Genomic DNA, 26342 nt, shown 5'->3' with positions numbered 1-26342 from the left:
TTGGCTGGTGCTCAGGGCCGGGAACAGCTCTATGCTTTTAAGTCCAGGTGGAGGTGGTGCCCAGCGCCTGCTGCAGCCCGTCAGCCAGGAGCACTCATGTCAGGCTTGTCCTGTGGAGACACACTGCTTTTGTAACACGAGAAGCTGGCAGGCACTGCTCTCTCAATCAACTGACTGGAGTCATTTGTGATTTACACCGCAGCCTGCTCCTCCAGGTCCAGGGCAGGAGGCTCACCCAGGCAGCTGAATCTGTCTCTCTTTACCACAGCTACTCTAACTCCATCAGCAGAGGAGCCAGGAACAGAGTGGAGGTATCTCCCTCAGAACATTCACCAACTCTGCAAATACAAGCTCTTTTTAACAAGTCTGATCAATTGAGCTGTTCCCAAAGAAGCAGTAATTACATCTGCTTTGGGGTAGGGAGAAGGGCCAGGTGATTTCACAAGACAGAGCGGACAGAGGGGCTGAGTGACAGCTCTAGCCTGTCGAGGACAAGGCAGCCCTGGAGCAGCATGATCCACAGGCAGCCAGGAGCTGGGCTCCCTCCTATGCACACATGCTAGAACTCTAACTTATCTCCAAAGGCCTTCCAAAATGGAAGGGAAATTTTATTTTACGAGCATTCAAAAAGAAACAAAAAAAAACCAATCTTTGGCGTCACATAAGGAAGGGAAGGAAAGGGAAAAAAAGATCTCGTGTAAAACACGAAACACCGTCAAGGGAGTGCTATGGTACAAAGGCACAATCCAATATGAACATATAACCTATGTACAGCCGTGCCAGCAGCACGGGGTGCAGAGCCAAGTCCAGTCCGGTGCCCACCACCCTCACCAGGGTCTCCAGACCGAGTCGGCTGTGCCGGGTGGTGGGCCTGGTGGCGAGGCGGCAGTGGCAGCTGTGGGTGGGCCGCCATACAGAGGCAGCACAGCTCCCCCAGGAGCAAAGGCAGTGCTGGGGATGAGGAAGGCAAACTGCCCATCGGAAGCCGGCAGCAGCTGGAAGCCACCATACACCTTGGCTGCATCGGCACCTGGCTTGCAGGGCATGCCTGGGAGCGGCCCCGCACCACTGCCCGGTGGCACCAGGGGTGGCCCAAAGGCTGCAGCTGGTGGCAGAGGGGGTGGTGGAGGGGGTGCAGGGTAGTTCATGGCGTTGATCTGGGTCATGCAGCTGGCCAGGTGGCCCAGGAGCCGGGTGCGCACCTCGGTGTTGACGCCCTCACAGGTGGAGAGAAACCGCGTCACCTCGTTCATGCACTCGCTGAAGCCGGCGCGGTACTTGCCCAACACTGTGGGGTCTGTACTCAGTGCGGCTGTGGGAGGAGAGGAACACAGGGGTCAGCAGGCTCCACAGAGAACATGGGTGAGCAGCCCACTGGCATTGCATCCTACAGCCCCTCTGAGCCAGGAATCCAAGTGGGGAAAGCAGTCTCTCTGGCAGTGTGTCTTGTGTGCCCAAGGTGCCAAGAATTCGGATGGAGGGCACAACCCCTCTACTACCAAATCCACCAGCATAAGGGACTCAGATGGGGAACAGAAAATTCCCAAGAGTCCTGCTATGTCCCTATATTCCAGGGATCCCGGTTGGAAACAGTTCCCCCAGAGGCTCTTGTGCCTCCCACACCCCCAAAACAGAACCATGGGGGGAGCACAGCTCAAGCTGTTATTGCAGCCCTCCCAGTGCCCTCCAGAACGGGGGATGCAGACAGCATCCCCCAGCTCTTCTGTACTATGAATACAAGTATAGATCATGCTGCCCCTCACCATCCACCTCAGTAACAGAACTAAGTCTCACAGTACTCAGGATAAGGTGGTGAGCTACTGGCTCCTTGTACCAAGAATACAGGTACCGAACACGGTAGCCTCCATCATTCCCGGAGGATGCAGGTGCAAAGCCGGGTGCCTGTTACCCTCCCTACCGAGGATGCAGACAGAGAGTGCGATGCCCCCAGCCCCCGGGATGCAGACTCCCCACTTCCCCTCCCCGTTCCCTCCCGGGACTCACCGGTCATCTGGGCTCGCTGGAGGCTCCGCAGGTGCTTCACGGTCATCTCCAGGATGTCGGCCTTCTCCAGTTTGGAGTGCCGGGAGCTCTGCGGGAACAGGCGGGGCTCAGACCGGCCCGGCAACTTCGTTTCCCCCCGCGTCCCCCGCCCCGGCCCCCCTCCGCTTACATCCTTCTTCAGCGCGTCCAGGATGAGCGTCTTCAGCTGTCCCAGGCTCTCATTAATGCGTGCCCGCCGCCGCTTCTCCATGATCGGCTTAGAGGACTGCAAGAGAGGCGGCGGTCAGCGCCCGGCGCGGCTCCGCACGGCGTTGCCCAGCCCAGCCCAGCCCGGCCGCCCTTACCTTGCGGTGCTCCGCCGCCGTCTTCGGCTTGTCGGGCGTCGCGTTGACGCTGGCGGGGGTGGCGGCCACCGGCGAGGCGCTGCTCTTCTCCATCAGGTCGGCCGGCATCCTGCGCCGCCGGGGAGAGGCGCCGGGGCGGCGGCGGGGGGGCCGTGCGGGGCCGTGCCGTGCGCGGCGGGGCCGGCGGGGCGCGGGTGCCGCGCGCCCTTGGCCGCCCCTACTTATATAGCGCGCGCCGCACGCGCGCGGCTCGTGTGAAACGTCCCCCGCCGCCGTTCCCACACTCGCGCCCAGCCAATGGGCGCCGCCCGCACGCGGCCCCGCTCGTGGACGGCGCCCGCCCATTGGCTGCGCGCCGCGCGGCGGCCGCCGGCCAATGGCGCGGGGCGGGCGGCCGCGGTTTAACCCCTTGGGCACCGCCCGCGGGGGGGGGCGCGGGGAGCGCCGCGCTAATTACCGGGTTAATTGGCGCCCGTGGCAGGCGCGGCCCCGCCCGCTCCCCCTCGGGGACCGCCGGCCCCCGGGGCGGGCTGCGCCGTGGGGGGCCGCGGCCCTCCGGGGTGATGGCCGGGACAGGGCGGGCCGGGCCCGGCTGTGGTGGCCGGATGAGCAGCTACTGTGTGTGGGGGCTGCTGCTGAACTGCGGGGTGCGCGGCGGGGCTGCGTCCTGACACTGGGCCCGCAGCGTTGCCGCGGCCGCCCGGGACTCCCCAGGGCCGCCCGGGTGTCCCCAAGGCAGCCCGGGCATTGCCACGTGGTGCTGCCGCTGCCCTCCCGCAGGTGTGGCCGGGGCTGGGCACGGCCGGTGCCCGGGGGAGCGCGGGGCGCGGGGCACAGAGCACGGGGCACGGGGCAGGTGTGCGGTGGCACACGCAAGACCGGGGGCAGCCGCCACTGTGGGTTCCGCTCCCCGGGCTCGCACGCCGGGCTGTTGGCGCGGCTGCAGATGCAGTGGTGCGTGCGCTGACATCGCGGGGCACAGGCGAAACCGCAGGGAGGTGCCTGTCCTCGGCGCTGCTGCTACTGCCGGCTGGTTTGGACAGTTTGTGGGTTACTTTAAAAAAAAAAAAAAGTATTTTGCCTGGGGACTTGAATCCTTTTTTTCCCCTCCGCTTGACTGACTTTCTCACACTCCTATTCCCATAGTCTGCCAGCTAAGCCCGAGTCATCCTGCCAAGAACTAGACCTGGCCTATTCAAAAATGTGCTCACTCGTTCTTTCTTTCTCTCTCTCTCTCTCCTTTTTTTCTTTTTTTTTTTTTTTTTTTTTTTTTCCCCGAGTATACACAGTAATGTTTTTCCACCTCCTCCTGTACCTGATCTGCACCTGTACAGGGCCAATCCCACACGTATCATCCGATCTCGCCTTTTCAGAGACCGTGAGAAAAATAAAGTTCAAGAAAGAAGAGACATGTTTGCAGATCTCACCGGTGCAAAGCCCTCGTCCCTGCAGAGGCTTGCCTGCTGAGCCTTCAGAGTTTAAAAAAAGGAAAATAAATAAAAGGGAGAGTGTCATGTTTAAAACTGTGGAAAAGTACAAATCCAGGCTTTCTTTCAGCTCCTTGATAGAGCCACAAGCTGTTTTATTTAAAAACAAAGAACAGCCTTCAGCGTGTAAGGTTTAACTTCAGATGAGCAGTATTCGACGTAAGCTTCAACTAGCTGGACAGCCGGACAAACCCGAGCAAGGAAAGGATCGAGACTGCACTGGGAAGTCATTGCCGAAAAGCCTTTTCCCAGTCATATTCGTGGGTTAGTTGGAGACAACGGATTAACATGAAAACTGCAGTACATTTTTGGAGAGCCTAAAAAGTTCTCTGCTGGATCAATATTTCTTCTAGTGCTGATATTTGTGTATATTGGGAGGGAGGAAAGTGCTCACAATTACTGAGCTGGTGTTCTCCCTCCTGCGGAGATTTGCAAAGGGATGAGGAAATTCAGAGCTGGGTAGCCCGGTCCCTCCCGGCCGAAGTGAGAACAGGCTGCAATTATGTCTATGTTTGTGGTAGCCGAGGAGCTGCAAGCCGCCTGTAATTGCCGGCAACAGGTCGGTGACTCTGGGGGATGAGAGTGGGACAGGCAGCGATAACAGGCTGTCATTAGGGGTTGCCAGCGCTCGCCCACTCCAGGGACCTGGGAAATTCCTGGCAGCAGCTTCCCTTGCTGCACTCCCTCCCTGCCGCAGCCCAGCCCCTGCCCGCTGCAGAGCCCGTCGGGAGGGTTTTGCTTCTGAGGTGAGCGAGGAGGCTGTGGGGAACAGGGCCTCCAAAAGCGTCTGCTTCTGTGGAGCTTTCTTAGATCCATCGGCCGAGGGCTGCACGGGGCAGCAGGAGGCAGTGACACTGGTGTCCCCGCTCCACATCTCCTCCTCCGCTTGCCTGCTGCTGTGAAATGCTTTACATGTGCGAGGGTTGTGATCCCCGAGCGGAAGCACGTATACTTGTGAATTCCCCAGGGATCAGGAGAGGAAGGGGAGGATTTCCATGGAAGGATGTCTCTGGAAATGAAGTGGTGAGGCCAAGTTTAGGCTGTAAGGAGGTGGTGAAGGGGTTTGTAACTGTTGAGGGGACCTGCAACAGATCCTCTGGGCATCTCCAGTCCTGCCTTTCCTTGTGAAAGAGGTGTCGAGGGGGAGGTGAAACCCTGAGAATAAGGGGCTGCCCCGGGGACTGGGGTGTCCCTTGTCCCGCAGTCCTCCTGAACTGTTTTTTTTTGTTTGCTCCAGCAGTCATGTTGGATTGCAAACTGGGAGTTGTCCAAAGCACATTTGGGAAGAACCTTTAGATAGCGCATTAGGGCGTTACTGATTGGCAGAACATCTTGGAAGAAAAATGTGTTGGCAAGAAAATTTAGACTAGTCCTGGGCATGGGCCCGGGGCGTGGTGGGGGGAAGGAATAAAATAGGATGCCGCTGCTGGTGTGGCACGGAGGAGGTGGCAGGGCTGGCCGTGCCTGCTCTCTGGTCCTTTAGGAAGCAGCCAAGATGAGCAAAATGCGCTTCTAGAGGTCCAAGAGTCTTAATATCGAAAGCTTGAAGGATCCTAGAAAATACAGAAAATAGAAACCAAGTTGCTTGTAAGAACTGGGTTACAAGCTGGATCCCAGGAATGGCACACCAAGCCTTTCCTCTTTGGGTCACAGGCTGAAAACCTATCCTGGCCACAGCTCAGAGTTGTCACCACCCTGAAGACTGGAAAACAAGTACTGCGTCTCAGGAACACGTCCCTGGCACAGGTGTCTCCTCTGGGCAGCCCTGCACACATGCCCCCACTCGTAGTTCCCGTCCCAGAAGCTGTTGTGCAATCCATACCCAACCGGCTCCCTTGGGAGGGGTGATCTCAGAAGCTTTGAGTGCAGGTTTCTGGATTTATTTCTTCTCTATAAACGTTTGCCAGACCTTTGGGACAAGGTCACTTTCAGACTGATTTCCTGACATAGCTCCCTAGATAAAGCAAAGCTTTCATGGGCGTTGCTTTCCTACACACCAGGTCCTTGTAGTAAAGGGGGCAGCTTTTGTGCAGCAGTGTCACTGCCTGGCTCCCTTGATGGCAGGAGCAGCTGGTTTTAAGGGAGCAGCACTGTTTTATCGCTGGTTCTGCCCTCTTTCCACTGGGTACCCATTTCCCAAGGACCTGCTGAGACCCAGGATCCCAGCACTGGCAGACATGCTGTGTGGCAGCTGCTCCACAGGAGTTCTTTCAGCTGTTCCCCGGCTGCCACTGCAGAGGGGAGGCTGAAGTGTTTATTCCTTTTATTTCTCACTGTGTGAGTCAGGCTGGGTGTGTGGGAGCTCTGGCCATTCTGCGGTGACACCCCCTGCATGGAGGGGGTCATCCTGGGCTCCAGGAACTGGTGCCCTTTGTTCTGTTGCCCACACAACCAAGGAGGCATCCCTGGGAATGGTGCAGAAAACTGTGGGATGAAGTGGCCAAGGCTTTGCTCGGGCAGCAAAGCGCAAGTCCGAGAAACTCCAGAGTCACTAAGGAAAAACCACTGAACAACCATTTTCATCTCCCCATCCCATCCCAGCCCAGGCTGGAGCACGGCTCTGTGCCGAGAAGGGCTCTGGGACAAGAGCCAGGGTACCTGGATCTCTTGCTAAGCTGATTCCTCTTGGCAGGCTCCTATCCTGCTGAACCAAGGAAACGCTGCTGGGGAGCTGGCGGGAAGGGCATTTTGGCAGCTGTGAAATGCCACCCATGTGGATGGGAATTCCCTTCCTGATACCCACGGTGTTACTTCAGAGATTGCTGGTTGGGCTGGAACAGCCACATGTGCTTATGGGCATGAAATGGTGCAGCCCCAGCTTTGCCCTGTGTGCCCTTTCAGAGCCCTGGCTCCAGCCTAGTCCTCCACTGGCCGTGAGGGCTGGGTGCTGGTAGGTGTTGCAGCTGGGAACAAGCACTGGGAAAATCCCTAAATTGCTTGCAGGGCTTGGCCCTGTGTCTGGCACTGCCACTGCCAGCCAAAGGTTGCGAGCTGCCTTGTACCCTTCTCTTAGAGATGTTCTTTTCATGAGACATGACTGGTGTTCACCACTGATTCGCAGTCTGCTAGCTGTGACAGGGCAGTCTCTCTCCAGCACAACAGCCAGTATCTTTGGCAAGATACAGGAGCTCCAGGCAGAGGGACATACAGCTGAGCCCCTGAGAACCAGAAATAAATGTGCAGTCATTGCCATGCTCCAGAGGGGAGAAGGAGCATCTTGGGTTTCATCCTCTCCCTGTGTGGTGGGAGGTGTTGGCAGTGAGAGATGAGTTATTTATTTTTTAAGATCCTTCTTGTGTTTCTGCCTGAGGCTGCTGTCTCTGGGCTGAAACTGTGGTGCTTGCGTGCTTGCAGGGAATGGAAAGAGTCTGCAAGCTGTGAAGCAGGGGTGCATACATGAAAATACTCTGAGTTTGGCAATGGTGAGGCTGAAGGAGGTGTGAGAGCTCACTGGCACAGAAAATGCCCCTGTCCCAAACACAGAGCAAAAGCAACCCTCTTGAGAGCCTCCAGATGAAGGTGGATGTGCATCAGCTACACATCCTGAGTCCAGTCTTCAGCCGTGTTGCTGCAGCACTGGTGTGATCCCTGACGTGCTGTGGCTGCAGGAAGCCCTGCAGGCTTTTCCAGAACATGACTTTAAAGTCAGATCAGACCAGCAGTGTGGTTTACAGCCCAGCTGTGCACAGCTGGGTTGGTGCAGCCAGGGGGTGGGAAGATGTGGGCGGGAGTGTGGCGAAATGGGAGCCTTGCCAGCCGTCCCTGGCACAGGGAGATTGTGGCTGGGTGCGTCAGCGTGCCCTCAAATTCCCAGCACACAAGCCCTTGTCTGTGCCCCCTCTGCCCTCTTCCCCTGGCCCTGCTGGCGCCTACAGCCAAGGGCAGGTGGGAGCCATGGCATGTGGCTCCCTGGGGACTCAACCTTCACCGACTGTGGACTCATGAATCCCACAGGGCCAGCCCTTGACTGTACTGTCTGTGCTCCTCTGCAGAGTGATCAATCATATTTTCCAACACAATTCCTTCTCCTTGGCATGAGTCAGTCCAAGAAAGCAGCCTGGACTGATCACTGCCATGGAGGTTTCTGTTAAATTCACCAGTTGATCGCCATCTCTTCTCCTGATGCCATGAATTGGTATCAAAGAGGGTGGTGTGTACACCGCATGTTATCCTCAAAACCCTGGCAACTGCAATGATACAGCAAGAAAATATTTGGAACCTTTGGGAGGTGCTGCGACAGGCAGCCCTGCCTTGGGCTGGGAAGCTCAGCTGAAGCAGTGTGGGCAGGACAGCCAGGACAGGGGGCTGTGTGCCAGAGGTCTCAGCCCCCCTGGCGTGGCCTGGTCCGGGCGCCCTTGGGACACCAGTCATTTCCCTTTGACAGAAGGGATCGGTCACAACTTGCCAGCCCTCCCATTATTCCCATATCCATTTATTCAAGAAAACACAGGATACTTCATGGTGCAGCACTTTCCTACTGCAGAACGGAGCCTTTGCACAGCCAGCGTCTTTCTTGAGGTATAAGTAGATGGACCCTGATAAATCCAGGGTACGATGAATCAGTAGCACTTGGTGCCTGGTCTCCCCAGTGTCTTCAGTTTTGGTTTAGCTTGGCAGCGTTATGGAGAGAATTAGCCTATCTCACTAATATTGAAATGTATGCATAATTTGAATGTTGTATTGCTAAAATCAATATTCATTATCCAAGGTGATAGGAAAGCTAAAATTAGTCCTTTAGCTCTATCAAGAGTATCAGGATGATCGCATGTTATTAGTATTACCGACCTCAAGCAGACACACGGCTTCAAACACGTGGGTAGGGAGCAGGGCACGGTGCTAAGGTGCATGGCAGTGCACTCTCAGCATTGTCCCTGCCGCCTCCCTGCGGAGCCGGATCCTGCCCTGCCTCCTGCCTGCGGCAGTCCTGGAGAGCCACCTCAATTACGGCAGAGCTCAGCCGTGATGGCAGGTGAGGCGATCCGGGGAGGCGTGCCAGGGGGACACAGAGACGGTGGATTTTTGTTTGTTTTTCTGCCCAGGGCGATTAGACCTGACGTGGGAGGTGCGGATCTGAAGTCCTCAATTAGCACACTTAGGACAGCAGAGCAGGGTGTATGCTGGGATGGAGTGGTTTCTCCCTTATTTTTCCTCTTCCACTTGCTGATGTGCAGCCAAAACTCTCCATTAGCTTCTTGGCCATTGACATGTGTTAGCAAGGGGTGGGATTTTTGGAAAACTCCTGTGCGTACTCCATTTGCTTTGGTTGTGCACGTCTGCACATGTGCTGGTCCAGAGCTATGTGCATGCCCCGGTGCTGGAGATCACACTGGAGAATCATTCCCATATGAACCAATATGAGATCTTTTACAAGCTAGTCAAGAACTGATGTGTTACTAATTGCTGTAATACAAAACATTATCCTTCAGAGGATGTTGTTGTTTTATAAACAAGGGGATAATTTAGAGCTGAATTGCTTAAATCATGCGTTAATTGCTAAGTGTAATGAATAAATACATTTGCAAGTACATTTAATTTGCACTGATTCCAGAAGTCTAGGCATTAAGAGGCAGATCATTATTTGATAAGTAATCTAGAATGTCGTATTAAATGACATTTATTTTCACATGATGAAATGTCCTGAAATGAGATTTCAAGGGCCTCGTCCTTCCTTCCCTGCAATGAAGGGCAGTGTTGTCATCGGCTGCCTCAGAAGGCTGCCTGGGAGCACACGGGCAGGCAGGAATCCTCCAGGAGTGACATGGAAATGAGAGTAACAAGCCTAGGCTCATGCAAATGCAATTTTTTAATATTACAAAATGTAAAGAGAGAATATAGAGCCAAAAATGGGGGACATCTGCAGGGGACTGGGAGGCTTCACATCAGTGCTAGTTGACGGCAGTGTGACTGCAGGGCTGTAAAAAGCACAGGGAGGACCTGGGGAGGTGAACAGGGAATATTGGTAATGAAAGGAAGGGGTTAGTGCTTCTGCCTGAGCACTGGCGAGGCCTCAGCCCTGTGTGAAGCAGCAGCAAATAAAACCAGCAAAGGGATCTTTTGCAGCCTGCTGCTTTCCAAGCATGCCCAGCTTGTGCTGCAGGATTTTTTGCAGGATTGTGTCCTTTTCTCCAGGGAGTGAGGAGCCCTGCCTGCTGCCTGCCCACTGCTATGCTGGCTGCTGGAGCTGGGGCTGGCTCCTGCTGCCCAGAGTAAGAGGCCCTGCAAACAACAGGCACCTGTGCTTCTGTTGCTGCTTTTGAATAATCTTGGGCTACTGGTGCCCTTTCGCAGGCTCATATCTTTATTGGAGGCTGTTAAAGCCAAACCTCCCAACAGCAATAACATGACTACAAAGCATTTCTAAGAATAAAGTACGTGGGAATAAGGGAGATATTGAGATCCCAGCCAATTTCAGTACAATACAAGCCTGAAATACCTTATAAAGTTAACAAGTCAAATTTAAATGTGTACAAGGCTCAGGAGCATACAGGAAATAGGATCAGCCAAACCTTCAAAGGCCCATCATTGTCTTTCAAAAAGTCCACTAAAAGGCTAATGCCATAAAAAAGGTGTATTCACATGGCTGATACAGTGATAAACCTGGTGGAGAAATGCCAGCAGCCAGAGTGGGCAGGGATGCTCGCTGCAGGGATGCTACAGTGGCCCAGTCCGTTTTTACGGAGTGCTTTGCCCTGCTCTCTCTGCTGCTGCCCTGCAATAAAATGGGGGCCTTCTGTTGTAAATCTGGGGAGTGTTTGGCAGGTGGCTGCCTCCCAGACAAGCAACAACCCTTGTTATTGGCTTTACGACAGGCGAGCCAACTCTGCAATTTCACTGCTGAAGAGGTAAGAAAACAGTGCTCATGCCTTGCCCGTCACCATGCCATTACACTCCTGAGCAGCACGAGCTGCAGCACACAGTGGTGGCTTCCCTGTCCCCTGTGACATAAACACCCTGGATGCCACAGACAGGAGAGGACAAGGAAAGAACTCAAAGAGGCTACTTGTGCTGCATGCCCAGGAGTTTGTCCCTGCTTTCTTCTCAGAGCGGAAGGCACCTGTGGACTCAGAGCACATCTGTTGTAGGCACTTGGAGAACACCTTGTTTCAGCAAGGGGAGCTGAAGGATCACAGTGGAGTGGAGTGTTCCAATGTGAAAACCATGCCAAAAGATCCCAAGCTTGCCTCTGTTTAGTTCCCTTCAGTACCAGATTAATAGACAAATGTACTCATTAAATGCCAGAGACCCAGAGCTCCTTCAGCCTGCCTGGGTAGTGTTGGTGTGGTGAGCTTACCATGCCTGATCTTTCCTTCTCCTGTGTGTTATTTGTGTTCAGCAGGCTGTATGTGCCATTCATGTTTATATTCATGCCTTTCATCATATGCCATTGCGTGTTTATACATTTTACCTGTTCATTTGAAAGCAAGAACCAATGCCACAGGACTTACCAACCAGCCATACTCTCTAAATAGCAGAGCATCCAAGGAAGCTGGATTGCAAACCATCCAAGGGCTGTAATAGAATGACAGGAAAATGCCCTTCTACAAAGACATTGGAAAATCAAAGTTGTTTCATGGCTTGTTTGTGAAGGGGAAGCAAAACCACCCCGATTTGGTGCCTCTGAAGAGGCCAGCAGATCTGGGATGAGTGTTGCAGGACCTGGCATGCAGGAATTCATGAACCATAAGGCCTTGTCAAAAGTAATTTTAAAATGAAATGCAGTGTCCTAGCAAAACACATGCCTGAGACTTAAACCAAAACCAAAGTACAAAATGTGATGTTTAGAGGCTGGGTTCCATCTCAAGTGGATAGAAGCCACATGCATGCATCTGAGATCAGATTTTGGCCTGATCTGAAGTTGTGTTTCAGATGAAGAGGCTGCAGTGAAAGAAGGCAGAGGAAGACTTCATCGCTTTTTACAATCCTCTAGACAAGATCAGCCTTTCTGTGCTTTCCTAGAATGAAAAGGCTTCTAACATCAGCCCCTACACACATGCTCCCCATTTGAGGGAGTGTCCCAGGGCTGCTCCAGGCAGCGCGACAGCTCAGCTGCCTGCTCCACGCTATGTGCAGGCAGCAGTGAGGCCACTTCTACCTGCCTGAAAGCCAGGTGCAGACCTGCATCTCTGTGCCTGTGCTGCCTGTGCTGGGTTTCAGGTCATGAGCTCCCAGCAACACAACTCTGCACTGAGTGTCCTTTAAAAATGTTGGTACCGAGGCTTAACCTTTATTAATTGGGGAGAGGAAAAAATAATGCTGGCAAAAAATTGTCAAATACTTCAAATTAATGATTAATTCTAGATGGAGTGATACTGTTTGATGTGGTCTTTGCTGGTTTAAACAGGAGAAGGGTGATTCACTCTAAAGGAATTTATAAAAACACAAGTATTTGCTCATGGACAATAAATACTGGAGCAGATAAAAAGGGGGATGAAGTGTTTGGTGTTGTGATAGCAACTCCGCTCAAGAAAACTTTTGACCTTCTCACATCTTAAATCAATGCGCCCCCCCTTGCTTTTCTCCAGGCCTGCCCTTGAGGCAGAGGGAACAGGGTATGTGGGAGCACACCAGGCTCACCCTGGGCTGTATCACTGGCAGGTCCCCCCTGTTTCCCTCCTGTTCCCACAGAGAGGTTTGCGCACCCACTGGCGCCCGGTGAGGGGCATCGGCAGCACCACCAGCAGTTTACACAGTCTGTGTACACAGCGTAATCTGTCAATTTGCCTGTTGTAAAGGTGAGCGTATAAACCTGGTGCTGAAGCTGCTGTGGTTTACAGACCTGCCCCGCCTGGGAAGCTGAGATTTACACAGCCTGCTAGTGAGCCAGGCATCCCATCCCATCCCATCTCATCGCATCCCATTCCATCCCACCATGTCCCCTCTCGGTGTGGGAGGCAGGATGCCCTGAAGGGCTGGCTGCAGGCAGCAGAGCCCATTAACAATCCTCTCGGAGCAGCAGCAGAGGCACCAGCAGTGCTACACGTGCCCCACAGCGCCTGACAGACGGTGGATGGGCACCTGAGGGAGGGAGCCTGCTATCTACCTTTCCCGTGGGAATACGATGCAGCCAGGATAACCCCCAGACCTCGCTGGGACTCTGCCAGTGCCATTAAAGTGTTGACATCTGATAACCCTGACATGATGCTGGTTTTATTGAGACAAGATTAGCCACTCACACTTTGACGGGAGGCTGGGCACACACCGTGACTGGCTGTCCCCTGTCAGGAAGGGCTCCAGAGCCTTTTTTCACTCTGGTCTTTTTTTCTTTACAAAAATCTAACTATTTTTGCCCTAAAAATAATAGCATGGGAGTGAGCATGAGGAGCAGATGGAGGAAAGTCCCTGAGCTGGTGTTCAGCCTTGCCGTGTCTGCTGTGGGTTAGCTGACGGTGCAGGGTGGCCCTGGTCACATCACCTGTCAGTGCAGGCTGATGGAGCAGAGCTGGTACCCACGGAGGGGCCGAGCCCCTGCCTGCAGCCGTTCCCGCGGCATCGCCTCGCAGGCTGTCAGCGAGCCTTTCATCGCAGCCCCTTCTGACATCAACCTTTCCAAAACACCTGAGCTCTTTGCAGTCCCTGTGCTTGTAACACTTGGAAGTGACAGCAGCTTCTGGTTCCAATTAACCCAGGGGCAGTTTGGGGACTATCTGATTGCACAGCAGTGGAGCAGAGAGGAGAAAAGACCTTTCTGAGAAGCGATGGAGTGTGTGGGTGAGGAACTTCTGAAAAAAAGCAGATGGTTTCTCTCTTTCCTTCCTTCTTCTTTTCCTGGACTTTTTTTTTCCTCTGAATTCCATGAAACAGACAACCCAACAGCACATTTTTCACCATCAAAGCTTTGCTGAAAGGAATTCTCCACTGCTATTTCATTTCTTCCTGATATTCACAGATTGTAAAGCAAACAGCCTCTGGAGAACAGGGAGATCTGTCCCAGGATGACAGCAGAGGAATGCCCTGATATCTTTGGTGCGTGACAGTCTTTTCTCAGTGGCTGGTAGCCACAGAAAATGAGCACACATCTGCTTTGGGATGCTGGGTACCAAACATGGCACCACAGCTGGCTGCTGCTATCTTGGGATTCTGGGACACAGGGATTTGCCAAGGTCCATAACTTCTGCCTTGGACACCTGCACAAGGCTAACAACCGTGAGCAGAAGTTGCTAGCAGCAGGAGAAAGCAGGCACCAGTTCCAAGACTGGCCCCGCTAACCCGGTTTGCTGATGCTCTCCTGGGAGGAGACACACTCTCAGGCCAGCAAAGGCAGGTCCCACCTGCAGCCTTCCTCCCACAGCCTTCCCACAGTCACACCACAGCCAGACATCCCAAATGCTGTATCTCTGGGAGAAACAGGGAGAGAGGAAGCCATAATCCCATGAAATCCCAACCCACAGTGTGTCAATCCTTTAAATTACTCTCACTCACGTGCAACATTTTCAATGCCTTTTGGAAGTAAGGAGGCTAAAGGAGGAGATGTAAATGGAAAATAAGCTTGAAGAACTGACAGAACTGAAGGGTTCTGTCTTGTTAACCTGAGATCTGTTTTTCTCAGACACCAATTTTAGACCTGGCAATGCTAGTTGATTGCTGCCCATTGCGATGCATGGCAGTGCTGGCACACTGTGGGAAAATGGTGTTTGAAAAGGGAGAGTGAGGATTCACCCAGGAGCTGCAGCACAAGGAAGGACAGGAGCAAAGACAGCAGCCAGTTGTGCTTAGAGGGCTGGAGGAGAATCATGGAGTCTCTGGTCTTCTTTCCCCAGTGACTTGGACACAAAAAGGGAGCATTTGCTTGCAAAATGTGTATCTCCAGCCAGCAAAGTGAGATATGGAGGCTGGTGTGGGGCTGCGAGCTGCTGCCCAGTCCCCTGGGGTTGGCAGGTGGGTGGACAATGTGCTTGCTACATGTGTACGGCTGAGTCAGAAGCTGAGTCTAAAGTGAACTTTAGAAGGGAATGACGAAAATGCTAGGAAGACAAATGGGACTGAAATGACCACTGGGACTGGGAAGGTCTAGAGCAGCTCTCAGCAGGAGAGGCAGCAGCCAGAAAATTACCTCACTGCTCACTGGAACCTGAGCCACATGTGAGAGGGACGAGCTGCTGTGGGCTGGTGAGGGATGGGCACCCCCTGCACCATGTCTCCATGGCCTCACTCACCACTGCTCACACAGGAGCACAAGTCTGTTCCTTGCCGTGAGCTGGAGGAGGAGGTGCTGGAGGCAGAGGCAAGGAGCAGCCAGCCCCATGGGGTTTATCACTGGGTATGTGTCATGTTTGTCACCTTTGACATCAGCTCTATGCCTTGAAGATGTTGTTTGCCTAAGGAGAAGCCACTTACAGACTCCAGACCTGGGATGGTGAATGCCAGCAACCCTGGGCTGGGATGTGGGTTACACTGAAGGGATGATGCACAGTGATGTCACCCCACACTGTGATGCTGCTGGTAGTGCAGAGCCAAGCACTGAGCTGGGCCTGTCCCCATGTCCTGGGCATCCAGAGATCTGCTGACCCAAATTTGGCAGGTTTTGGGTGAAAGCTGCTTCAGCCTCGCTCTCCTCGTGCCATAGGGATGCCTGGTGAGAACAAGAATACCGCTCACTTTCTCCCTACCTGCACCTCAGGAGCCCATCCAGCCCCCCCACTGAACCGGCAGTGGGGTCGGTGTGGTGAGGACAGACGTGGGGCTCGCTGGCAGCCCGACAGAGGCCGGCGGGGCAGGAGCCAGCCCAGCCGAAGAGCTGCCGGTTTTCACACCCCGTCAGCCTGATGAACGGCCCCGCTCCCCCGGCGCTCAGCGCCTGCAAGGGTCAATTACAGCGATTACTTCAAGGAGTCAAACCGGCTGCCGGCAGCGCTGGAGAAAATCTTTGTTTCGGGTTTGGCTTTGTCAAAGGGAAGGAAAGAAGTGCCTGGGCATGCGGCGGGGGGTGAAGAGCCTCTGCTGGACACAGGGCAAAAGTCAGCGGGTGGCTGGGTGTTTGGGGGGAGGAGAGCTCCCCCGGGACAGCTGCCCTGTTCGGTTAGCACCACTCTGAGCAGCACTCCGGGCTCGGGCAGCCCCCAGCACACTTGGCCACTCAAGAAGGGCCTTCAAGCAGCCCAGAAAGAGAAGAGAACAAGACGGTTAGTGGTGGAGACAGCCTTTAAAAGTGAACGTGAAACCTTGGCAAAAGTAAAGTCACAATAAAGGGAATTTAAAAGTTTGGGGAAGAACTTGCTAACGGTATTAAAAACTGAAACTAAGCACATTTGCACATGTGCCAGGAGCAGGAAACCAGCCAGCAAGCCGGTGCTGGTTGTGCATGATGGAGGAATGAACAGAGCACCCAGGGGAGGCAAAGCCTCAGCAGAAAAGCTGAAGGGAGTCTTGAAGACTGGGGAGGATGCTCAGGCAGTGTCCCTGTAGTAGCCTTCCTGTGGGGCTGTGCCAGGGGCCTGTCCCACAACAGGGACCTGCTGGAGGTGTCTTCCAACAAAGAGAGGAGCTGCAGAGTGGCACATGTGTGGGACAGGCAATGCCATCCCAGCCAGTGTTGGTACCCAGCTGCTCCTGCCAGCCTAGAGCAGAGGGTGGGGAAAGAAACATGAACTGTAGCCAGAGGGGCTCAGGGAATATCACAGGCAGTTTGGGATAAGTCATCTATAATAGTCTGGGTCAATGCAGCACTTAGGAAAGACTCAACACTACCTTGCAGGAGGAAGCCATGCTCACAAATCAGCCAGGTCACCAAACATGGGGAGCAGAGTGTTGTGTCAGTCATGGAGCAGTGACACTTCCAAAACGTTTTTTTGCCTTGACACGTCTCCAAAACCCCAAACACCCAGTGCACCAGAGGGAGATTTGCCTTGCATGGGGAAAACAACTGGTTAAAAGACTTATGGACAGCAAATGTAAAGCTGACTGCTGAGCAGGAGCTCACAGAATTAAACTTCAGGCTGGTAAAATGGCAGATGAAATTCAGTATTGATAAAGGCAAAACAACAGCCCATAGATAAGCAGCCCTCACTAGCCCTTCAGCGATGCTGGGAGAGAGTCAGGACAGCAAACGGTGTATGAATAGGGAAGGAAGAGAAAACAACTAAATAGATCCTCTTCTGAAGTAGTATGTGCAGCTTTTTATTCTCAAAAAGGACATAATGGGAATAAAGGCATATAAAAAAAGACCTTAAGGATGCTTGGGAGTGGAGTTTGGAGGCATGGTGAGAAAAGATCAGAAAAGACCAGATGTCATGGTCATGTAAGCTTGGAAAACCTGAAAGAAGGTGATAAAGGTCCTAGGAGTCAGAGTGGGAGGTGGAGGGAGAAGTGGCATCAAACTGGGAACAGTGAAATTATGTTGTGAACATGTCCAAAACAAGGAGGAGGAAGCCTTTGCCTCCACCAGGCACTGCTCAGCTGTGAAACCCCCTGCCACAGGTGTGGACATGGCAGCAAAAGTGGGGAAAGCTGCACCCACTGATGGGAAAGGGGTGACGGTAGCAGGATACCAGACCATAACAGGGAGCTGAGCGCACAGAGGCACCTTCCGAGACCCAAAGAATCAGGCAGCAAGCTGTGCCTCGTTGCTTTTTTTTCCATGTACCACACTCTGGCTCTGAGCTGCCAGGCAGAAATGCTACCCTGTCTGATGCTGCTGCCTCCACTGCACAGCACCTTCACCCCTCCCTGGCTTTTATGAGCAAGGATTGACCAAGATTTCCTCCGTCAGATTGGCAAATGTCTTGAGTTAGGAAGAAAAAGAAGCTAAACCTGCCTCTGCATTGCACGATGTGGTTGTCATAGGATCATAGAATCAAGGGTTTGCATTGGAAGGGACCTTAGAGATCATCTACTTCCAACTCCCCTGCCACAGACAGGGATGCCACCCACTAGATCGGGTTGCTCAAAGCTCCATCCAGCCTGACCCTGAACATTTGAAGGGATGCAGAAGGTATCTGGGCTGTGGCTGCTGGATGGATAGTGCAGTGCTCTCACAAGGACAGCGAGGCAGCAGGGCAACAGGACTCGTCTTTAAGGGCAACGCCTGGCCTTTGGCAAGCAGGGTTTTTTTGGAAAGCCACTTGCTGCCTATCCGGCTGGCCAGCCCTGCCGTGAACCTGGAGCAGTGGCAAGAGAGAGCTCAGCATTCTCCGCAGCTCCGCACCAGCATCCAACCCCCGCAAACGCCCAGTCACGGGCATTGCCCCAGGCTCTTCCTGTCCGTAGCTGGCAGCCCGTGCCCGGCACCCTGCCACCCGCCCCGGCTGCTGCTGTCCCACACGCGAGGGCCGGGGGCAGAGCCCGGCCGCCAGCATCGCTCGCCCTCTGGGGCGCGGGCCTGGGGTGGGATTTGCGGAGATTATGCCGGAGGAATTACAAAGGAGCAGACTTTCCCACAGACGCTTCAATCGCTGCTCTGAGAAAGTGTGTGAGCTGAGGCGGGCCGCCTGCCTCACGGTGCTTTGGGGAGCGCACAGGAACAGCACACATGGTTTTTAATAATTAAGTAACTTTAATTGTCCTGGGAAAGCAGTGCTTGCCTTGGGGCACTCTGCGCAAACTCGTAATTAATGTTACCGAGAGAGATTACGGGAAGGAGAACTGAGAAATGATTCACTTTTGCTTTTTAAGCCTCTCCGTGTTAAAGCTGTATTATCCCCTGGTTTAAAGCCTCATTTAGCTGTGAAGAAAGCCAGTGTGCTCACAGGGGGAGGTGGGAGGAGGAAGGCAAAGCACCCTGACAAATTACGAACAGCCGCGCCAGGCTCCACTACCAGCCCGGGTGGGATGGGAGCCGCAGCCAGCACGGCTGGGAGCATCCTGGGTGTGCGGAGCAGCACGGTGGTGGAGAGCCCAGAGGAGCAAATGATGCTCATCATCAGCCTGGCCTGAGGCCGGCATGTGTGTGTAATTCCCATGTGCACCTTCTTGCTTGAAGGCTGCAAAGTCAGCTGCCAGCACAGTACCAGGGCAAAGACCGGTCTCTCCCAGTCCCCTCCAGTAGTGTACCAGAGGGCTAAATCCCAGGGAACCTGAATTTGGCAAAGTGAGACCTCCTCCTTGGAGTCAGAGGGTGACAAGCCCTTTGTAAATCTGATTTATTTCAAGTAAATAAAATTGGTGTTTAGCACCCTAAACTTGGCTACACTCCTCTCCCAACCCTCCAAAACTTGCTCCCAACCCTCCAGGGCCCAGTGCTTTCCTGCAACAGCATGTTGCCCATCTCAACTGTGCAGAGAGCAAGTGCTCCTCAGGGACATGCCTGGCATGGACGGCCAAAGTCCCTATACTGGGGCATGTCTCAAGCAAGCTGAGCCCTCTGGGCCCCCAGTGCTCCTCCCCAGGCAGCTGCCTGCCTCTCCAGGGCTGCTGAGCCGGTGTGGATTCATTCAGCTCAGCAGCGATGCTAGGAGCCAGCACTGCCCGAGCCCCGCGGGAAGCCCGGTCGACAGGCTTTGCCGGTGCAGCACAAAGAGATGGGCAGTGAGGGAGGGATGCAAATCCTTCCTGGTGTGTGCGGCGCCTGGGATCCGTGGCGTTGCTGGCGCATTTCACCCACTTTAAAACCAACAACCTATTGGACTGGAGCGTCTCTTTTCTTTCTTTTTTTCCTTTTCTGGTTTTTTTTTCCCTTCCGCCCAAAGCAAATCACTGGACTCACACAGGACGTAAGGTATTTTACTCTATAGAAATCCTTTTTTCAGGCAACTATGTCAAGAATGTTTTCATACTTTGGGCTGGATGGGAAAAAAAAGGGCTTAATCCCCTGAGATGGTTATTTCTCTGAAAACAGACATGCAAATGCTGGACTTGTCAAACCTTAAAATGTTTTCTTTATTCAGGGAATTACTGCCTGCCTGCTGAGCCCGGGTAATGCTGACAGGCTAAGCCCGGGGCCTTGGCAGCAGAGCATGCAGAGTGTGGGAAAGGGCGGCTGAGGCACGCGCCAGATAAGATCATACAATAAATGATACAGCCCTCCAGAGCACACGGCCACTTTCATATGCAAACAGCCCTCCTGGTGCACACACACACACACACACACACACACACACACTTCCCAGGCAGGATGCAGCACCTTGCTGCACGCCCGGGCAGACGCACCTGCACACACATGAACACGGCCACAGGGCTGGAGGGGTGCAGGGGGATGCAGGGGGATGCTGGGGGATGCAGGACAGGTTTTGCTCAGCCCAATGAGTGCCTCAGGTGCTGGAGGAGAAGGGATCTTCTCAGTGACCCACAGTTTGGCCAGGCACATTCCCTAATTATCCTGTCATGCCTCAGTGGATGCATTTTGGTGCTACTGGTGCCTGTGTTCCTGCTGCAGCTGGGGGACGGTGGCTTGCAGACCCTACTGGAGCCCTTTGAGGAAGGGAAAGTCATCATTTCAATACTTAGCTATCTCTTTCTGCCATCTGTGGAGTAAAACCTGGAAACGGGACTCAAATGGTTCAGAAGGTGACAAAGGTGATCCAAAATGCACAGGAATTTTAGTTGCATTCTTGTAGCTAGTGTGTGGTTTTGGACCCAGGTGAGGCTTTTTGGTGCACATGCCTGGGGCTGGACAAAGCAGCCACACGTTCTGTCCTCTTACAGGGATTCATTTCCAAACAGAAGCAAAGATTGTGACCCCAATGATGGAGTGGCAGGACCGATAGTGCCATGTTCCTGCTGCCCATAGAGGCAGCGCCAACCTCCCCCCAGGCAGCCACAGATCCCTCATTTGAGCCATTTTTGCTTTCTCTGCAGTGTGAAAACCTGATTCAGCCGGGACATGGGTGGGCAGGAGGCTGGTGTGAGCTTCCCTCAAGCCCTAAGTCTGGCATCTGCACAGTTGCTTTAATAACCCGGTGCCTGGCGACCCGTGGCAGGCAGCGAGAGCTGCCGTCATGGGTCACAGTGCTGGTGGGTCACACAGCCAGCCACAGTTAATGATCCATGCTCCAAATGGTGCTGGGGTAGGAACGATGGCTGCTGAGCTACTGAGAGCTCAGGAAAAGCCACTGTGGGAGGGAAACTCGACAGCAATAGCATTTGGAGTCAAAACAGGCTACCTCGGGGAGTGAAGTGCCACCTGAGAGCAGTGCTGGCACCAGCCCAGGCCCCCATGGGCTGCCAACAGCCGTGGTCACCCTTTCCTCTCCCTTCATGGCAGCATGTCCTGCTCTGGTGCCACCACCCGCTGACAATGGGTCCTGCTGGGACACGTTTTGCAGAGTGCACCACTAAATTAATCTCAGCGCAGCTCCTTCTAACCCAAACTTAGCTTTCAATGTGGTTACGGTTGTATTTTTAGGGCATGCAGGAGCCTGAGTGCGGGGGCAGAAGGCTGATGAGCACAGGAGGGGTGGCAAAATAGGTGGCCGGTGATGGATGGCTGCCCTGTGCACCTCCAGCGCCCCAAACACTCGCAAATCACTGCTCCTCACTCCTCGCTGCTCTCAAGGTAGCTGGGAAGGGGGAGACGGAGGGCGGGGAGGTCCTGGCGTCTTACTCCCAGCTTAATACGGTGCATTCACACAGATAATCTGTCAAGGAAAAAATGAGCCAACAAGCTATCTATTCTTGTCTGCGCTATTTTCCCATGTCAGAAACAGACTGGGCTGAAAAATGTAGGTTTCCCCTTTCATCTTGCCTTTCAGAGCCCCTGAACAAGATGCCTTTCTTTGCCAGCACTCGCCGAGGAGATCTTGCCTTGAAGAGCAGAAAAAGGGGCTTTCTTTTTCTTCTTCTTTTTTTTTTTTTTTTTTTTTTAATATCTGTGCCCAGGCCATGCCAGTGGCAGGGATGTGGAGTAGCTTTTATTTTCTTTGGGAAGCGAGGGTGCTGTGCTGGTCCCCTCCTTGATCTCCCACTGTTCTCACTGTTTCCACCAAGCTGAATGGGGGGGGTGACAACAAACATTTCCCTTCCACTGCTGGGTCGTTTTATTTTTAACTTGAAAAGAAGTGTCTGGGGAGGCAAAAATAACATTTCTCCAGGTTGGAGGCCCCAGTGAATGAGAGACAAGTGATGAAATACTGCTGCATCCTCCCTTCAGAAATGTCAGGCCAACACATCAGTGCTGGACACTGAGCAACACCCATCCTTTCATGAGTGCTGCCATCCTGCTGTGCCTCTCCTCTCCATCCCCCTTCCCCATCCCAGCTGCCCCGGCAGGGAATGTGTGTCCCTGCCAGCTGGGCATGCTGTGGTGGAGACTCTTCTCCCCCCATCCATGGGGTGGCAGGGAGCATGAGAGGCAAGCAGAGGTTCCACATGGCTCATCCTTGCCCTCCTCTATCCAGGTATTTTGGGCTCACGTGCCCTTTTTATACGGTTGCTTTGGTCTAATAAAAACAAGAAATGTGTTTTTATAGGCTTTGTGGTCTGTCTTTCATTAATCACATTTCTTTTCATATTTGCTAGTTTGTTCTACTTCAGTGACTGGCAGTGGCCACCAGCTCTCCAGCCGCGTGGGCTGTTCTGCCGGTGCTGGGCTGTGTTTGTTGATTTATGGAAGTGGTTTTCAAAAAATAATATTTGAAATGGCCAGGTAACAGCCAAGTGCAGGGAGAGGACATATCGGCAGCACTTGTATAGCAGCAATCCAGATATCTGGTTTCTTGTAAAAGCAAATAGTTTAAAGGGTTTTAGGCTGTTCTGCTTCCCCCACTATTTTGAGAAGGACTGAAAAGTGTGGTCCTCTTTGCCATGGTTTCCCTGGCCTGGGGATGACACAGCAAGCAAATAAACCCTTTCTGAGACCCAATTAGTGGTGCCACTGTTAATGAAAAATAACATTATTTGTTATTTTTAATATACCTTTTTGAAAAAAAGGTGGATACTCTTCCCTCCTCCCAGTGCAGGAAAGTGGAAATTCAGGCTCTATGCCCAAGACTTGGAGGAGCCTGTCAGCTCCAAATCTCAGTGCTGGAGACCAGATGTCCCTACAGCCAATAGTGATACACAGTCTTGATCAGATTCTTTTAGCCTCAACTTTTCTTGGAGGTTTTGTGAAGATGATCAGAAAGAGGAGACAGAGCTCTGGAAACAAGTGGTTCATCCCTGGGGGATGTCTAAGCAGCAGCCAGACACCCTTGGTGTTTGGTTCCTGTCACCTGTAATGAGCACAGGAGAAGGAGCTCCTGCAGGGAATGATGCAGAAGAGATGGCTGAAAGCTCAGGCTGCCACGAGCTGCGGCACCGGTCCCTGCACTGCTGAGCCTCCCTGGTGCCTGAATGCAGGACCAGCACCCACACCCACCAGAGAGCTGTTGGAAGAGCTACAGGGCAGAGGATGTGCTGCTCTGCCAAAAAGGTTTCTGAGGCAGGGCTGCTGGAAGGAACCACAGGGAAACAGGGAGCAGACAGAGCAGGCAGCTAATTGTGAGGAGTGAAATACATAGGTAAGATAAAAGAGAATGTTTGCATTGTCTGAAATCTCCAGGCCATGCCAGGTTTGCCTCCAGCTGTTTGGTGAAAAGCCCTTTCCAGCCTTTGAGAAGGTCACGGTTAGTCTGGAATCAAACAAAACGAGCAAGTGAAGGCGAGGGAGGAAGGCATGAAACCAGCTCCTTTGACTTTTAGGAGGACTGGGAAACTTGTAAATGCAATTGCTGGTGGTAGTGGTGTAGCACTGGGATTGCCACAGCTTTTGCATGACAGTACAGAGAGAGACCCCACCTAAGGCTGGAGCTGATCCAGTCTCTAGAGGGAAGAACCCATGGCCTGAATACACAAAACAGGAGTGGAAACGGGCAAGAGGTGACTTTCCCACAGGCAGAGTGGGGCAGAGCTGGAGCTGCTGTCGACTCAGTGTGTCCAGGCCATCAGCTACCTTGCCCTGGGGCAGGCTCAGGGCTCAGCTGTATAAACTTGTGGAGACCTGGGCAAGAGCTAGATGAGCACAAGGAGTCCTTGGGAGCAGAGTGTGCCATGTGTGGGGGAGCCTGGCAAGGCTTTGAGACATGACAGTGGGGCAGAGACTCTGGGCAGCGTGGTGTCACTACCAGCTCACTCAAGTCTTTGTCTCTGCTGCTGATCAGAGTACCTTGGCATGTGGAAGTGGAACACTGTGGTCCTTCTTAAGCCTCAGCCTGGGAGTTTCCCCCAGGAGAGAGGAAGGGGGTGGCAGGTGAAGGTAGGACCATCCCCAGCCTCTGCCTTCTTCCCACCAAGCTGGGCCATGGCAGGATGCAGCAGGGACTGGGATGTGCCTGTCCTTGGTTTGGGCCCCTGAAGTTGCTGAGACCACAGATGCTTTATGGGAATGAGAATCACAGCCTCTGCCTCTGCAGGGTTGGGAAACTGATGTTATCACAAGGGAGGGTTCACCTCAGCAGGGAGGTGAGGAGCACCCCCCACCAACCCAGTCCCACAGCCACTGCTTCAGGCCCTCTGCCAGCTCTGTGGGATGGAGGCCCTGCTGGCGGCAAGCTGGGAACCACCTGGACTGATCCAGCAGACAGGGCAATGCCGGTCACACCACACTGTGAATCACCAGCCCCGGTGTGCTCTCAGATCCTTCACTCGGCAGGAGCCAGGTACACCTGGGTACACCTCTCATTTCCTGACACAGGGGCCTTTCCCTGAGCAAGGGCAGGGGCTGTACAGTCTCCTGGCTGCAAGGCAGGGCTAAGAGCAACTTGGACTGCCAAAGCCCTGGGAGATATTCTCCTGGCCCTCCTGGGAACCTACAAAGTGTTTCCATGGTCTCGGGAGCTCAGACCCCAAGCCTTCCGCCATGTGTGGGATGAGGCTCTGAAGTCAGCACAAATTCAGAAAAAATACCACATGCACATGAACAGAAGCTCATGGAAGGGCAAACCTTGCCTATAAAGAGGGCTCTGACCCTGGGGAGCTGCTCCTTCACTGCCATCTCAGGGAGTGTGTAGCAAGACCCTTTCCTTACTGCACCAGGAGCTCATTTCACACCTCTCCCAGTGCTCTGCCAGGCTGCCTCAGCACCCACCAGCAAACTGGGACACTGCCTGGCTCCCTGGGCAAGCTGGCCAGCCCACCTGGGAAGTGAGGCTGGTGTCTGGCAGGAAAAAATGTGCTGCTCTCCTGGCTCCAATGCTTCCTCCAAGCACCAATACTGGCCCCATGTACATCCCACCTGCACTCGGTGGAGCGCTGAGGGACGGGAGGGGAGGTGGGGCAGTGCGGGGAGATGCCCGTGCCGCAGGCAGGGAGCGCGGGCTGCTGGGCACCGCGCCGCGGGCTGGGAAAAGCCGGGCAGGCAAAGGGGAGCCAAACCCCCGGGGAAAGCTTGGATCAGCGCCTGTCCCGGAGTGTTAAGCAGCTCGCACAAAGCTCCCTGAGCCCAGGCTGGCTCTGCCCCCTCCACTGCCTTCTCCCTCTGCGGGCAGGGCTGGTGCCAACGTCGGAACCTGCTAATCAGTAGCTACAGCAGCCGCAACCTCCCTCAAGCCTCCCAACCTCCCTCCCTCCCTCCCCTCCCTCCCGCCTTGACTGCCGGCCAAGCGCGGCCGAGCCTGCCGGCGCAGGAATGTGTGAGAGCCATGTGTCACTTCTCCAGACTGTGGGAAAGTGCTGCTCCAGTGAACTCACAGCAGCTGCCCTGCCCCAGCCCCAGCCCCGGCCCTGGCCCCGGAACAGGAGCTGGGCTGGCCGCCCTGGGACGCCGGTGCACTCCAGCTCCGCTCCCCTCGGCGCGGGTCCCCTGCCAGCCCCCAGCCCCGCGGGTGACAAAGAACATCTGAGCCCCCGGTGCCTGCCACGGCCTCCACGGTGGGGAAGGAAGGGCTGCTGACCTGTTTTTCCTTTAGAAACAGTTGTTTCTCTCCACCTTTATGTGGTCTTTTTTTTTTTCTTTTTCCCCTCAATGAAGGATGTGGGGTACTGAGAACAGGAGCAGCCAGGGAGCTGGGAGCTGCCCCCATGCCATGCTCGCTCCACCTGGCACTTGTACAAGACTCTTCATCTTCAAAGCCCTGGGCAGACAATGGCCTCTTTCAGGCTGTGCGGTGCCTGGAGCCGGCCAGGGCCCTGGCTGTGGTCAGCTCGCCTGGTGTGGGCTTGTCCCTGGCTCCAGCACTGGACATGCCTGCTCCTGTCTGCAAGGGAAGGCAGGAGATGCAGGATGCTGGGGGCGACACTCCTAAACCCACACCCCAGCTCTTGGGGGAGTGGCAAGCCCCTTCCTCCTTTCTAGCATCCTCCTTGCCCGCTGCAGCCCTTTTGGGAATGGCACTGACCATCAGCATGGTATCTCCTGAAGGAGCTTGGCACTGGAGCACCAGCACGGCCCTCGGCTCTGTGTGGCGGGGTTGGCTGCCTCGCTGTGGGAGTCCCCACGACGCCAGCTCTAAACTCACACAAAAGCAAGACCAAGCTGAATAGAGGGTGGGGAACAGCCTGTCCCCTTTTTCCCCCCAGGCCTCTGCCAGGGGATTAATTGCCGACCCAGGGAGCAGGAGATCCAGGCCAGGGCTTGGCAGGAGGGCAGCACTGAAGCAGCATGTTCAATGGCTGGCTGGTGCCCCCCGTGCCTGCTGCCAGCCCTCCCCGGCTTCCTCCTTGC

At 54.2% G+C, this 26342-nt stretch overlaps 1 protein-coding gene across 1 annotated transcript; it reads right to left on the bottom strand.

The window, feature by feature from the left end:
• Nucleotides 1-572: 572 nt before the first annotated feature.
• Nucleotides 573-2467, bottom strand: HES1 (hes family bHLH transcription factor 1). Its single transcript, XM_032698489.1, has 4 exons — nucleotides 2349-2467; nucleotides 2174-2269; nucleotides 2005-2092; nucleotides 573-1312 (listed from the first exon to the last, which is right to left on the bottom strand). Exons 1-4 carry the CDS (start codon nucleotides 2454-2456, stop codon nucleotides 828-830), a joined length of 777 nt encoding a protein of 258 aa, XP_032554380.1. The 5' UTR covers nucleotides 2457-2467; the 3' UTR covers nucleotides 573-827.
• Between the last annotated feature and the right edge of the window lie 23875 nt (nucleotides 2468-26342).

The sequence above is a fragment of the Chiroxiphia lanceolata genome, chromosome 10 (assembly GCF_009829145.1).
Source record: "Chiroxiphia lanceolata isolate bChiLan1 chromosome 10, bChiLan1.pri, whole genome shotgun sequence".
Taxonomy (NCBI): domain Eukaryota; kingdom Metazoa; phylum Chordata; class Aves; order Passeriformes; family Pipridae; genus Chiroxiphia; species Chiroxiphia lanceolata.
Note: the sequence above shows the minus strand (reverse complement) of the source record. Positions and strands in the feature narration are given on the sequence as shown.